Source organism: Lactuca serriola, chromosome 8, assembly GCF_051521515.1.
Source record: "Lactuca serriola cultivar US96UC23 chromosome 8, Lser_US96UC23_V15, whole genome shotgun sequence".
Classification (NCBI taxonomy): Eukaryota; Viridiplantae; Streptophyta; class Magnoliopsida; order Asterales; family Asteraceae; genus Lactuca; species Lactuca serriola.
The window spans coordinates 52,101,100-52,115,384 of NC_136415.1; the positions used below are offsets into that span (position 1 = coordinate 52,101,100).

Below are 14,285 nucleotides of genomic sequence, written 5' to 3' on the forward strand. Positions count from 1 at the left end.
ACAATTTAATACAATCAATTCATAATTTAATACAAACAATTCACAATTTAATACACAAAATTAACAACTTAATATATTAAATTCACGGTTTAATACACAAAAACCATACCTTCATATATATATATATATATATATATATATATATATATATATATATATATATATATATATATATAGTTTTTGTTAAAATGACCGTTTATACAATTTCCCTTCCTAAATTTCCTCCTAAATTTCCATTTACTAGCGTCAAGATCACTTACTAGCATCAAGATCACATTATTGAGTGGCAAAAATAAAGTTGAGTGGCAAAAGTTGTTCCCTTTCCAAATGCATAGTACAAAAGTTGAGTGTCAAAAATAAAAAGTTAGAGAAGTCGAAGGACTTTTTTGAAACTTCACTTCTTTTATTAATGGATCGTTGACGCATATCGAATCAATCTCCATATCTCCGCTAGCAAACCCATCGGGATCACATTATTCATCTGGGTGGATTTGCGCACAACTCAACTGGAACCTGTAGGTTTCGACATGGGTATCGTCGATGTTCTAAACTCAATTAACTTTGAACACGAATCATATCCAACCTATGGAGATTTCGCAGCTCTTCCTGTCTTTGCTATCTTCTTCCCAACTGTTAGATTTTTCCTCGACAGATTAGTTTTTGAGGTAATTGTAGATTTTGTTCTTCATCTACTTATTTCATCGATTTCTTTTGCTATTTCATCAGTAGTAATAACGAATTAGATCGAATCAATCAGCTTGGTGTAAACACTAGCTCCATTGATTGTCTTTTTCTCGAGAAACTTTATACTAAGTATATATGCTTGGAAGCCCTCCAATCCCAAAAGGGATATGAGGTTATTTTTGGAAAAATTGGTATTGAAGTTTGAATTGGTTTATAATAGAATATTAAAGTCCATATCAAGTAAACAACCATGGAAAGTGACTATGAGGAACAAGTCACACTTATCTTTAGTGAAAGAACAGAATATTAGCTCATTCACATGTAAGTTTTTGAACAAAAGGTTATCTATCCAAGAAAAAGTTTTAAGTTTTTATAGGCCCACATTACTTTTGATGGTGGCTCAGTTAAATGGAAACTAACTGGAGCTTCAAATTTACATAGATTCCTAATGTTTTAGGTAAATTATTTTAGGGTTTGAGCAGTCCATTACTTGGATATGGTATGTAACATTAATTGGAAACATAATTTTAAAGAAAGCTTGAAGATGATGATGATACATCTATGTCCTTGATAATAACAGTTACATATTTATGCCTATTTGTTTATACAATATTGATATCTATAGCGATTTGGTATAAGTGTATAACTGAGGTAGCATTACTTGAATACATGCTATGGTTTGAGTGTGAGCAAATGACTATTTTACCCTTGTGTAGAAAAGACAAGCCAAAAAACCAGGTGGATTTGCATAAATAAGATCATATTTAGGACATAAAAAGGAGGAATACATATCTTGAAGCTTTTAAAGACGATTAATAAAAAAAGTTGTTTCTTTATTGATTGTCTTGGAAACTTATAAAGACAATCAATACACAAACCTGACTGGATAAACGGTTTGAATTTTAGTAAATGACCATTTTACCCTTCTGTGTATAAGATAAAGCTAGAAACCCAGTTGGGATTTGGATAAATAGGTAGAATAAAAGGGCACAATTCGAATCTTGAAACCAATAAGGGATGATAATCAAGACTTATTTCTCTTTTCGTTTCAAAGAATGTGAGTAAATGACGATTTTACCCTTTTTGTGTTATGATTGTTGCAGCGTGTAGGTAGGTGGTTAATATTTAACAAGGGGCAGCAGAAGTTGGATGTTGAGACAGATGACAGGAATAAAAAGATAAGAAAATTTAAAGAATCAGCATGGAAATGTGTTTATTATCTTTCAGCAGAAATCCTAGCCCTTGCTGTAACGTATAATGAACCTTGGGCGACTAACACCAACAATTTCTGGATAGGCCCTGGAGATCAAAGATGGCCTGATCAGAAAATGAAGTAAGCCCTCCTCCCAAATTCCAATTCCATTGGAATCCATGATTCCATTCCATCACATGTTTCCTTAACAAACACACACATAAATCCAATTCCTTTTGCATCTTTCAAATCCCATGTTTGATGGATTCCAACAATTTCACCATTTGGTTGAAGGAATTCAATTTCATTCTTCGTTTTTGTTAAAAGACCAAAATACCCTTTTGATTCCCATCGTTTATACTAAGTCATCTTCCTTGGTTTAACAATTCTGAATTAATTTTCAGGCTGAAATTGAAAGGACTTTACATGTATACGGGTGGATTCTACACCTACTCCATCTTTGCTTTGATTTTCTGGGAAACAAGAAGATCCGATTTTGGTGTTTCCATGGGGCATCATGTTGCAACTGCTATCCTCATTGCAATGTCTTATATTTGCAGGTATCTCCACCATTAGATCCCCATAATAGCCACATACTTTTTATATTTATTTACTCATAATAGCAACGTAAATTAAAATTGAAAAAAAATGATGTTTCTGAATATTCGATTTTGCATGAAATCCAAATTAAGTTTTCTTGGATTATCCCAAATATGGTTTTGTGTTATTCTATCATCATGCCATGTCAGTGCCACATAACCAAATAGTACATGAAAATACGGTTATAATATAATTACATACTTATAATTTATACATAACATTATGGTTTGAATGTAAAAAACCTTGTATTTATACAAAAACTATGGATTTTAAATGAAAAAATATATTTATATGGTTTCAAATGTACAAAAAAATATTTATACGGTTTCAAATGGAATTTAAAAAATGATGTCCGATTTGGAACAAAAATGGAGTGTCACGTCATCAAAACAGCAAAAGAAAAATGATGATCAATTTGGAACAAAAAAATTGAGTCTCAAAATTGAAAAAAAAATGAAAACATAGTGTCAAAATTGAAAAAAGTGAAAATTTAATGTCTTACAATAACATTTTCTTTGGGAAATCTCTGATAAAGTCCCAATATTTTGGGTCAGTTTACGATTAAATCCCAACATTTATTTTTTGAACAGAAAAGTCCCGATTATATAATTTTATACGATAATCTGTCATTTTCTAGTTTGAAAAAAAATATGGACTATTTCATTAATTTAGGCAAAATATAAAATAATCAAGACTTTTCTATTCAAAAAATCAAAGTTGGGATTAAACTGTAAACTGATCCCAAATATTGAGACTTTATCGGAGATTTCCCTTTTTTTTTTTTTCAATTTTGACACGTCATCATGCCACATCATCAAAACCAGATTGACCGGTCAAGCGGTCAGAATTGTAACAAATCGGAAAACACAATGTGAAATTAGAATTTTGGTGTAAACTTAGTGAGTTTTGTGGTATTTACCCGTAATAAAATATAAGTACATTGCTATTATGTTGCTATAAATAATGTGCAAAGAAATATAATAAGTATGTTGCTATTTCATGTTTTTTTTTTTAAAAAAAAAAGAAAAAATAAAAAATAATTTGTGTAGGTTTGCACGAGCTGGATCGGTTGTTTTAGCACTTCATGATGCAAGTGATGTGTTTCTTGAAGTTGGAAAGATGTCTAAATACAGTGGAGCTGAAGCACTTGCAAGCTTTTCATTTATTTTGTTTGTAATTTCATGGGTGCTTCTTCGCCTTATTTATTATCCTTTTTGGATCTTATGGAGTACAAGGTTATTACATTTTTTTTTAAAAAAAATCTTTTTTATTCCAAATTTTTATTATACTAATAATGATTTGATAATTGCAGTTATGAAGTTGTTCAAACATTGGATAAAGAGAAACATGTTAAAGAGGGGCCCATGTATTACTATGTCTTCAACACCCTTCTTTTCTGCTTACTTGTTCTTCATGTTTACTGGTGGGTCCTTATGTATCGCATGCTTGTCAAACAAATTCAAGATAGAGGCAAACTTAGTGATGATGTTCGCTCTGGTATGTTTTTTTTTTCTAAATTTTTTTAACTATAAAATATAAATATAATAAGTAATAACCGTTTTGTGTAATTTACCATATTTTTTTTTGTTATTGTGATGTTTGTAGATTCGGATAGTGATAAAGAACATGAAGATTGATTGGTGATGAGAGGGAAGTCAAAATGAAGTCAACGTGGGATGGGAGTCTAATATTTAAAAAGTATTAAGATCTTTATGGATTCAGTTGTTTTGTTATTATTATTATTATTAATTTGCAGGTGGAGGGATGTTTTTTCAATCAACCTTAAATCTGTGTGACTAGTGAGGGAAAGACTTGTATAGATAGAGAGATTCAAATTGCTATAAAAAAAAAAGTCGATCTTTCCTCATTGCATGCTAGTTTGCAGACAAGTTATCTTTTCTATTTTTTTTTTTTTTTTAACTTTTTTTTTTTGTAGTTTGTTGATAGTTTTTTAGGTTTTGAAGAGACTTTTATAATCACCAAGGAATTGATCTTGGTGGGATTCTTGGATCAACTTCATTCATGTACCATTAGTAGATTTTGCAATCGATTCAAACTTTTTTTCATTTTGCTTTCACTTTATATTATTGGTTTCTAGGGTTCTTCTTTTGCCCATTATGTGAAAGCTATTTCCTTTTATCTAGGTTTTAATTGGTGTATCATGCATCTTGTGGGTTTTGGGTGATTCGAATTGCTTTAAATGGGTTTTACATGATAAACCTACATTGTATTATAGTCGTTTCTTTTTAGTTGTATGTGAATGATTATTAATTGTCAAAGGTTGAGTCTTAGCAATTGTAATGTGGAAGTTTAAACTTTTTATAAGATTCGTATTCATTAGGCAAATCCAATTATAGATTCAAATCCAAGAATTATTCAAGAATTTGTTTGGATTTACATAACATGTGATGTTTTTTGGGGTTAGATAGTGTGGGCAGTTGAAAAGCTATTGTAAGAACAACCCTTTGCAGAAACAAGTTGATGTAAGAATAACTTTTTTATAGAAATAATATATATTGTTATTTATAGTATATCTAAAGTTTAAAGAAGACAAATAATTTTATCGTTTGTCTATATATATATATATATATATATATATATATATATATATATATATATATATATATATATATATATATATATATATAAAACAACCAAATAACTAAAAGTTAAACATATTTTTATGATTTTCTACATCTATCATCATTGGAAAATACAACTTCTTGTCAACAAGCTTATTAAAATAGTTTCAAAGAAGTATTTGCACTTTCAATATTGAAGGACCCAACTTAAACAATGTAAAATTTTAAGGTGGCTATCAGAATAATATGTATAGAAAAAAGGGGCTTTTCTAACAATACCCAAATACTTCAGGGACCAAAGATGGAAAACAAATTATCCCGATTAAGACGAAATGCATAAAAGAGGCAACCTTGAAACCTCAAGGCAGATTTCAGTGGCCATTACCGGATTTCTGCCGGAGCTTTTCACTTCACTGCTCTAATTTTGATTAATAGACGCCGGCTCGATTGTAATCGGTATGTTTTCTTTCAGTTCTAATGCAATTTAATTACAATCCAATCGTTTCTTTCTGCTCACGAAATCTGGAGATTAACTTCTTGTAAGGGTTTTTCTCCCGCTTTCGTGTCGTGATCGAGTAGACGTTTACGTTCTGAACTAATCAACGCTTTGATAAGTAGTTTAGTTGAATTGTAGATGGTGTAGCTGAGCAAAGTAGTAGATGGATTAGGGTCCGAGGTCAAAAAATTCTGAACTATTTTATGTTTATTTGTATGATTTGTTTGACTAGAAAGGTAAGTTTAACAACACGAATATAACTAAATGGTGTATTCTCGTTGATTTTGATCTCATATAGTCAGTAGGAAAGTTAAATCAGCTATAATTGGAATTGTTTTATCGATTTACAAGAGAAAGAACAACGTGATAATGGTTTACCTAATTATAAGCCTCTGTTAACTAGAGTTAGACCTAGGATGTTTAAATTAGTACTCATTGTAAGTTTCTAGTTGTTCTTCCCAAGAACTTTTGATTTTGCCCAATGTTACGTATCAGTATCTGAATACTGAAGTCATCAGTTGACATGGAATTCATCATGATGCCATGTTTGACTACTCTGAAAAATGGTGTTTTTACAATAGTTAGACATTGTTACCCTTTTGTATGCATCATTAGGTCATATTGAATGACCCAATTCCATAAATTTTGTATCTTTTACATATGCTTGCTTTCATCAACTTACAATCTATGTATTGATCACACTTGGACCTAAAGTGATATGAAATCATCTATTCTGATTATAATTTATATCTCACATATTCTTGCATAAATAAATTCAAGGTAATAATCAAAGAAAGACATGGAAGATGTACTAACAGAACAACCACCTCCTTCAAGATTCTTCTTAGAAGATCTCAATAACTTCACCCCACCCTCACCTCCCCTCCCATCCCCCTTCTTATTCCTCTCTTCTCCAAATTCCAAAACTACCCTTCAACCCTCTCTCCTAATCATTGCCCTTTCTCCCCCATCTCTCTCCTTACTCCACCACCTATCCTCAAAAACCCTAATCGGAACCCTAATTCTACCCGAAATCTCCCCCTCAGGAAACACCATCACCCCATCTCCAAAAGACAAATCTTGCAACTTATACGCCATTAATGACTCCATAATCCTTGCAAACTTCCAATACTCAGTTCCTTCAGAAAGAACACATGCGATTGCCAAAACCCTAATTGGCGAACATATTCTTCCCAAAAGGGTTTTGATTCTTGATTCGATTCAAAGGCGTAACTTTCGTGGAAGAATCTCAACAGATGATACATTTGCAATGAAGCTAGAGACAACAGCTGAAAGAAAAGGAGCTCCATTGTTGAAAAGCTTGGACTATTTGCCCTCAGGAAGTGTTGTTGAAGGGTTGGGTGCTGCTTTGTTGGGACGGTGCCAGATGAAGGGTATAAAGGGAATTTTGTGTGTGACATGGCCGGAGGTTGGTGGCTCTGTTACATCAATGGTTAAAAGTTTATTGCTTAAAGATGTTTTCAATGGAATGGAAGTTAGATTTGATGATAATGGTGAAGATGAAGGGTTGAAGTTTGGTCTTAAGAATCATTACTTTGATTCTGAATTATACACTTAGTTATACTTTATAGTTTATACACTATGTTTATTAAGAATTTAGGTTATGACTTATGAGATGAGTCTTGAATATGGGTTTTTGATTTGTTTAGAAAAAAAAAAAAATATGGATTTTGTTTTGTTTAATTTTCCTTCATGCAAGACTAGTAATTTAAACTTGTTGGTCTTTGTTTTATGAGTTGGCATATTTGTTTAGTTCTATGGTAACTTGTTGAATTAAGATGTGTGTAAGTGAAGCCACATTGTTGTTGTTGATTGCCATAACTCATAGGCATATGATTTTGTTATTTATTTATTTTTCTTTCTAGGAGTGAAATGATGTATGTTATAAAATTGATTATTTAATTAAAGTCGTAATAATCAGTTTGAAGCCCTAAGGTTTGAGGGGTTTGGGTGAACAAAAGACGGCTGAATATCTGATTTTTATGTCACATGGTATAGACTTTTGATAGTGTTGCGTGATTGGTTTTTAAAGAAATCAACTTTTTGGGGTTTAGACTAGAACTAACTATTCGTGTTCTTGTGCTCTTTGTAGTGTATACGTGTCAGTCATGAATTGTAAAATGTGTTTTGGGTATCAAACACTAACAAGATACGTAATTAAAATCAGTTCATGTATTTAATTTGTGTGTACATGTATATACGTGTCACATGTTCATATATGTGTTTTTACATGTTACGTGTCACAAATTTAATTCATGTGTTTTTTGGAAAGGGAACTTCCCTACTGAGGGTTTTCGGGCCAGCTTTTGTGCACCGACTAATCTCCCGTTGTGAACATTAGTATATGCCTCATGTCATGGAGTCACTGCAGGTGAACCTCCATGACCACAGAGACTGAGTAGTGCTAGGATTTGAACATGGGTCAATAGGTTATCTACCATATCTTCTACAACAATACAAGTGGTTAATTTAATTCATGTCATATACATGTTTAAACATGTAAATTCGTATTTGACATGTGTAAGACACGAAACACAAATTTAGAATTCGTATCGACATGAATAGACACGAAACGTGAATTTCTAAAACTCATACATGGAAAACTTGTCATGTATCGTGTCATGTATCAAATTGACGGGTCTAGTTTGAACGGATAATTGGTTTGTAATGTATGGATAAAGTGATTTTGATTGTGATTCATAGATTATGTAAGAGTTCAATAGTTAGTTTGGAGAATGACTATCACATTAGTTGCAACAATATAACTAAAGTTGCTTATTAATATATCCTTTTTACCTTATTCTAAAATTAGTTATGAGTTATCCATCTTTTTTCATCGGTTTTGTTAGGAAAATAATATTTATCAGAATTATTGATGATAATTTTTTAAAATCTATCTATCAAAATTGTTATCATGGTTGAATATTTGACATTTCAGTTCTTCTAAAAATATAAGAAACAGGGGCGAGTTTAATATATGTTAAGATGTGTCGTTTGATCCATTTAACTTTTTTAAAACTTACTACAAATAATATACAAAAAAAATATTAGAATCTATCTTTAAAAATATGAACCTACCTTAAATAGGGAGGTACACGACGACAAAAACCATATTTAAAAAATTAAAAAAAAAAAATGCAAGTTTAGGTCCCAAAAGTTAAAAAAATCATGAAACTCAAAAGATTATTCTTTCAATTTACTTACAGTATAATATTTAGTCAATTTATGTATATTTGTTTTTACCATCTTTCGTCAAGTAGTCCAATAAAAAGGTTTATCAGTTTTAAATTAGTATTTATTAGCGGTATTATAAGTGAAATCTTTCTTTTTTAATTATTATTTTTGTATAGTATAAGAGTATTCACAATTAATACATGGTTCAGTAAAATGGTTTTAGTGAGATGAAATGTCAAAGTTCACATACAATGAATTTGGAATGGTTGAGAAAAAACATGGTCGACATTCTTAATTATTTTACATAATAAATTTGTGTTAGAGTTTGATGGACAATAAACTAACTGACAAAGTGGTAATGTTAGTGATAATTCAAAACTTTGTAGAGTTAGGATTTTTGTAGAGTTAGAGTGTGTTTGGCATCAAAGGTTTGGAAGAAGAAACTTTAGCTTTTAACAAAAACTTCTTTTAAGAGTTGAATTGAATGACAAACCGAAAACCGGACTGATTATCATTAACCTGTTCCAACAAGTTCCAGTTCAGGTTTGGTTCCACTATGAAATGTTCTATTTAAGAAAGTGTTCGGAACCAGAATCGGACTGGAACCAAAATAACCGAAAACCGAAAATGATGGATTGGGGGAACCAGACCGAGTACCACTAATCGGTTCCAACCGGTTTCGGTTTCAATCTTTTCACTTAAAAAGTTTGTTCCTAGTTTAAAAAAAAAACTTCAAATTTAAAAAATAGTTCATGTATCATTTAAGAAAAAACTATTGAATTTTTTTTAATTAATTTTCAGAATTGTCTTTAAAAATATATTTTAAACAAATAATATTTGTTAAGGAGCTATGGAAATTAAGGATGAACATATTTGGAGTCGTATTGTTGAAGGTTGGTAATCAAATCATATAAAGTAATTAATTCCAGAATCAAATAGAATCTTCAATATGATGTAATTAACACTTCTCTTGCTACATGTACAAGAACCTTAGCTCCTACTATTTTTCTATTATTTAAATTTACAACACGCCAATTCCTTTAGTCAAGGCTAAACTTAATTATTTGCCTAGAACCAAAAATAGCCTCAAAAAGCAAGGGAACGGAGGCCTTTTAATGTAGGTCTAATTCTATATTTTTACTAAAAATTGAAGTCACAATAGCAATAATCATTTGAAAAATGATGCTCACAATTCGAGGTATCAATGCAAGTCTTTCGAACCAAAAGGGGAGATAGCTAGGAATTAAGACAATTGTGTAGATAAGTTGAAATGGTAAAAACAAATATGTCGTAAGGAAAGTTGAATTTGGTAGCTTGTTTTGCTAATTCCCTCTTTCTTACACACAACTTGCAAATTTAATTTGGTTAGCCAATAGTGGTTCCATCTTCTTTGACTAAAACTATATTTTCACACGTATTACTCTATTATATAGCCTCAGTCGCAACCATTTTAATTAAAGTACAACCCAAGAAACCAACAAACAAAATGGAAATCAAATCAACCATGATGATCATCATCTTCAATATTCTTTCAGTTTTCAGCCTATGTTGCCTCACATTCTTGCATGCATCTGACCCTCCATTGTCTTTAGATTACTACAAGTCTACATGTCCAAATGCCGAAGCTATTGTCAGGAAAGAAATGGAGTGTGCTGTGCAATCTGATCTTCGAAATGCAGCCTTCATCTTACGTTTACACTTCCATGACTGCTTCGTGCAGGTCTGTTTATGATGATGATCCGAAGCTTCTTCAATTTCTTTCTTTCATTATCATTCCAGTTTTGTGATTTAAAGATTTCATGATTCATTTGAACGATGTAGGGTTGTGATGGATCGGTGTTGCTAGATGATACATACACGTTACAAGGAGAAAAGAAAGCTCCGACTAATTTAAATGCTTTGAAAGGTTTTGAAATCATCGATAGGATAAAGAACACGCTTGAATCTGAGTGTCCTGGAATAGTTTCATGCGCTGATGCTCTTACTATTGCTGCAAGAGATGCAACTGTGCTCGTAAGTTCATATGCTATGTATCTTTAAGGTTAAAGATGGTGTTTTTTGTTTTTTCCAAGATGATATTGTTTATGTTGTTAATGGTGTAGGTTGGTGGGCCTTATTGGGATGTCCCAGTTGGGAGAAAAGACTCCAAGACTGCTAGCTTTTCGCAAGTGGAAACAAATATTCCAGGTGCAAATGATGGGCTGCTTTCGATGATTTCTAAGTTTATGTATCAAAGCCTCTCTGTCACCGATATGGTTGCACTTTCTGGTAAGAAGTTAATCCCTCTTAGTTAGATATGTGGAGTCTTGCATTTTCTCTCCTGATGAGCCCATCATTGAGGGTAGATGCTACTAGCTAGACTCCAAGCGTATATAAATGGTTAACACTTATAAAATGCTCTTTGATTTGACACCTTGTAACCAATTTTTTTGTAAAATTGTGACAAAAAGTTCAGATTTGTAGACCAAAGGTGCTTATGTGTAAAGTCATAGGTTCATTTAATTAACTTAACTAAGAGCCTCTAAAATATGCATAGAAGACTTGAATGCATAGTTTACGGGAGAGTTGAATGAGATGAAATGCTTAAGGCATTCACAGTTCATTGAACTCTGTAGAGTTTAATGAATTGTCACATCATCTTTCTACAATTCATACAATTCTATTATTTTTTTTCTACAATGTATTGAACTCTACAAAGTTTAATAGAATGACACAAAATGTAATTTATAATAAACTAGGTGTGAGACCCGTGTATTACATGGGTTTATTTAAAAAAAATTAAATATAAAATTTTAACAATTTGAAAACTTTAAATTTATAAGAAAAATAAGAATTTTTTTGAATTATTAAAATTAATGAGACTTTAATGCATTAGATACATTACATATATAAACAATTTTCTAATAAATACCTTACATATATATATATATATATATATATATATATATATATATATATATATATATATATATTACCTTATATATTAAATATGGATTTTAATTTAATAAAATCAAAAATACAATAAAATGACAAGTGGAAAATAGAAAATTTTAAAATTTCTAGAAAATGCCATGTGTCCAAATGAATAAGAAGAGGACATATGGCAAAGTTATTTTCATTTATTATGGTAGATATTTAAGAATTAAAAATTTTCTTTTTTCTCATTGAAGTGTTCAATGATCATTGAACTCCAAATCCATTGAATGCAAATGTGGCATCTTATAATATAAAGTTTCATCCATTAAATGATACATAGATTTGACACATCATTCAACTCTCCCATTGAACTCACTATTGTGGATGCTCTTAGTTGACATTTAATGGGTTAAAGTGTTGAACTCAACAATATTTGGCGTTCAATGAATATGTAGTTTAATGGACGTTTAGTCGGAAAAACGAAACTTTTTTAAGTTTAAAATAAATGTTTCATTAAAATTTTATAGAATTCAATGCATTGTAGGAAAAATTGCTAAAGTTGTAAGAAAAATAAACTAACGATGTGTAAATTCATTACACGCTTAATGCATCGTGGAAATCCTAAGAGCATAAAAAATGCATGTTTTAATATGGTCATTAGTTAATCATTCAATGATTTAAATTCAATCATATATAATAGGATGTCAAGTTGACATTCAATAAATTTGAAGTTTAATGATCATTAAACTCTTAAAATAAATATTTTTTAAACAGATTATATTAAATTTTATAATGTTCAAATGCATTGTAGAAATTAAATTAATGATAAAGTTATATAAAAAATGGAATGCTAAGGTAACAAATTGTGGATCCCCTAAACACCTTTTGCAACATTAATATCAAATGATGTACCAGGTGCTCACACAATCGGTAAGGCTCGTTGTACAAACTATCGAGCAAGAATCTATGGAGACTATCAAACAACAGCAACTATGAACACAATCGCAGAGTCAAACCTAAAAAGCTTAAAGTCAACGTGTCCAGCTGCAGGGGGAAGAGACAATAACGAAGCACCAATGGACTATATCTCACCTAATCTTTTTGACAACTCCTATTACCACATCCTTCTTAGAGGAGAAGGGCTTCTTAACTCTGATCAACAACTTTATTCCAGCATTCTTGGAGTACAAACAAGCAAGCTTGTCAAACAATATGCTGAAGATCAGATAGCTTTCTTCGCACAGTTTTCTGAATCCATGGTGAAACTGGGAAACATTACAAATCCTGAAACTTATGTTGATGGGGAAGTTAGGAAGAACTGCAGGTTTGTGAACACATAAAGATGGTCGTGTTAATTATTAATCCATCCTTATGATCAAGAAGAAATTTGTTTTTGTTTGCATGAAAAAAAAAAGTGAGTGCCAAATGATGGTGAAACACAAATTAAACTATTTTGTTACTTATAATTAAGGTTTTCATTTTATTCTTTTCTTGTTCAAGATGTAACACATTAATTATCTTTACTGGAAATTATATTATATTGTTCTTAAAGTTAATTCAGTTTGGTGCTATGAGATTTTAAGGTGCGACTGCAATCATTTAAACGTTTATATATGGTGTAATTAGTTAACACCAGGAGTGAGAAGAAGTTGAATTAGGTGACTAGGTGAGCAACCTAGCAACGATGCCCGTATATACATCATGAAAATAATCTACGACCCACATCTCATTATTTTATTAGTGGGCCTCCTAATTAGGTTTACCCTATATAACTTAATTTATTGATTATCATAAGTAATAAATTTTGTATCATAATACATTATTATTTTATCATAATGCACAGTGCCGGAAAATGAAGCACCACCATAACTGTGCACAACTACCATCGGAAACCCCTTTTTACTGCCGCTACTAACCACCACCTCATTTCCCCTCCTTTTATTCACAAAATCCAAAAAAATGCATCAAAATAATATCAGAAAATCCTAAATCTTTTTGTAAACCCAAAAAATTATATCAAAACAATCTAAAAAATTCTAAATATTTCTCTAAATCCAGCAAATGCATAAAAATTTTAGATTGGTACAATGATTGACTCCTCCAGATGCATACCGGAAATGTCAATCGAGGGTTTGAATTTTGACACTTCAGATAACGATGATGATTTAGAGTTTGGGGTTACTCATCCCCTTCTCTAACCATCTCCTTTCCCTCCTCGGTCGTCTTTTTTGTCCGAGTTTGTCGATCTATTCTTCCTTCCGTCAAGGTTCGCTAGAAGTCGGTGTCTTCAGAGAGAGAGAGAGAGAGAGAGAGAGAGAGAGAGAGAGAGAGAGAGAGAGAGAGAGAGAGAGAGAGGAGGTAGAGTGATGAATGAGTGAGGGTTTGATGGCATAATCGGAGGTGTCTTGGAGTGGTCGAAGATGCCTTGGAGTTGCCAGAGTACTAAGTCGGAGGTGATACAGGTGGCCGGTGTGGGTGGTGATGGTAGAGGGGAACCGTAGTGAATAAGAAGGGGGGAAGGCGGGTTATGAACGGTGTAAAGTAGGGATGAGAGTGGGTCCAAACCCGGACCGGTATACCCGGACTCGGAAAACCCGGGAACCGGTTAACGAGATTTTTT

The 14,285-nt window shown here is 31.7% G+C and overlaps 3 protein-coding genes across 3 annotated transcripts; all 3 read left to right on the forward strand.

Moving 5' to 3' along the window:
- The first annotated feature begins 430 nt into the window (after window positions 1-430).
- Window positions 431-4,343, forward strand: LOC145066481 (ceramide synthase 1 LOH3-like). The gene is made up of 6 exons (XM_079013753.1): window positions 431-665; window positions 1,788-2,017; window positions 2,281-2,436; window positions 3,526-3,711; window positions 3,789-3,973; window positions 4,082-4,343. Exons 1-6 carry the CDS (start codon window positions 528-530, stop codon window positions 4,111-4,113), a joined length of 927 nt encoding a protein of 308 aa, XP_078869879.1. The 5' UTR covers window positions 431-527; the 3' UTR covers window positions 4,114-4,343.
- A 1,042-nt stretch (window positions 4,344-5,385) lies between these two features.
- On the forward strand, window positions 5,386-7,307 carry LOC145070009 (trigger factor). Its single transcript, XM_079016927.1, has 2 exons — window positions 5,386-5,514; window positions 6,335-7,307. The coding sequence occupies exon 2, from the start codon at window positions 6,354-6,356 to the stop codon at window positions 7,131-7,133; it is 780 nt and encodes a 259-aa protein (XP_078873053.1). The 5' UTR covers window positions 5,386-5,514; window positions 6,335-6,353; the 3' UTR covers window positions 7,134-7,307.
- Window positions 7,308-10,214: 2,907 nt separating this feature from the next.
- Window positions 10,215-13,221, forward strand: LOC145070836 (peroxidase 11-like). The gene is made up of 4 exons (XM_079017794.1): window positions 10,215-10,469; window positions 10,571-10,762; window positions 10,852-11,017; window positions 12,581-13,221. Exons 1-4 carry the CDS (start codon window positions 10,236-10,238, stop codon window positions 13,003-13,005), a joined length of 1,017 nt encoding a protein of 338 aa, XP_078873920.1. The 5' UTR covers window positions 10,215-10,235; the 3' UTR covers window positions 13,006-13,221.
- The last annotated feature ends 1,064 nt before the right edge of the window (window positions 13,222-14,285 follow it).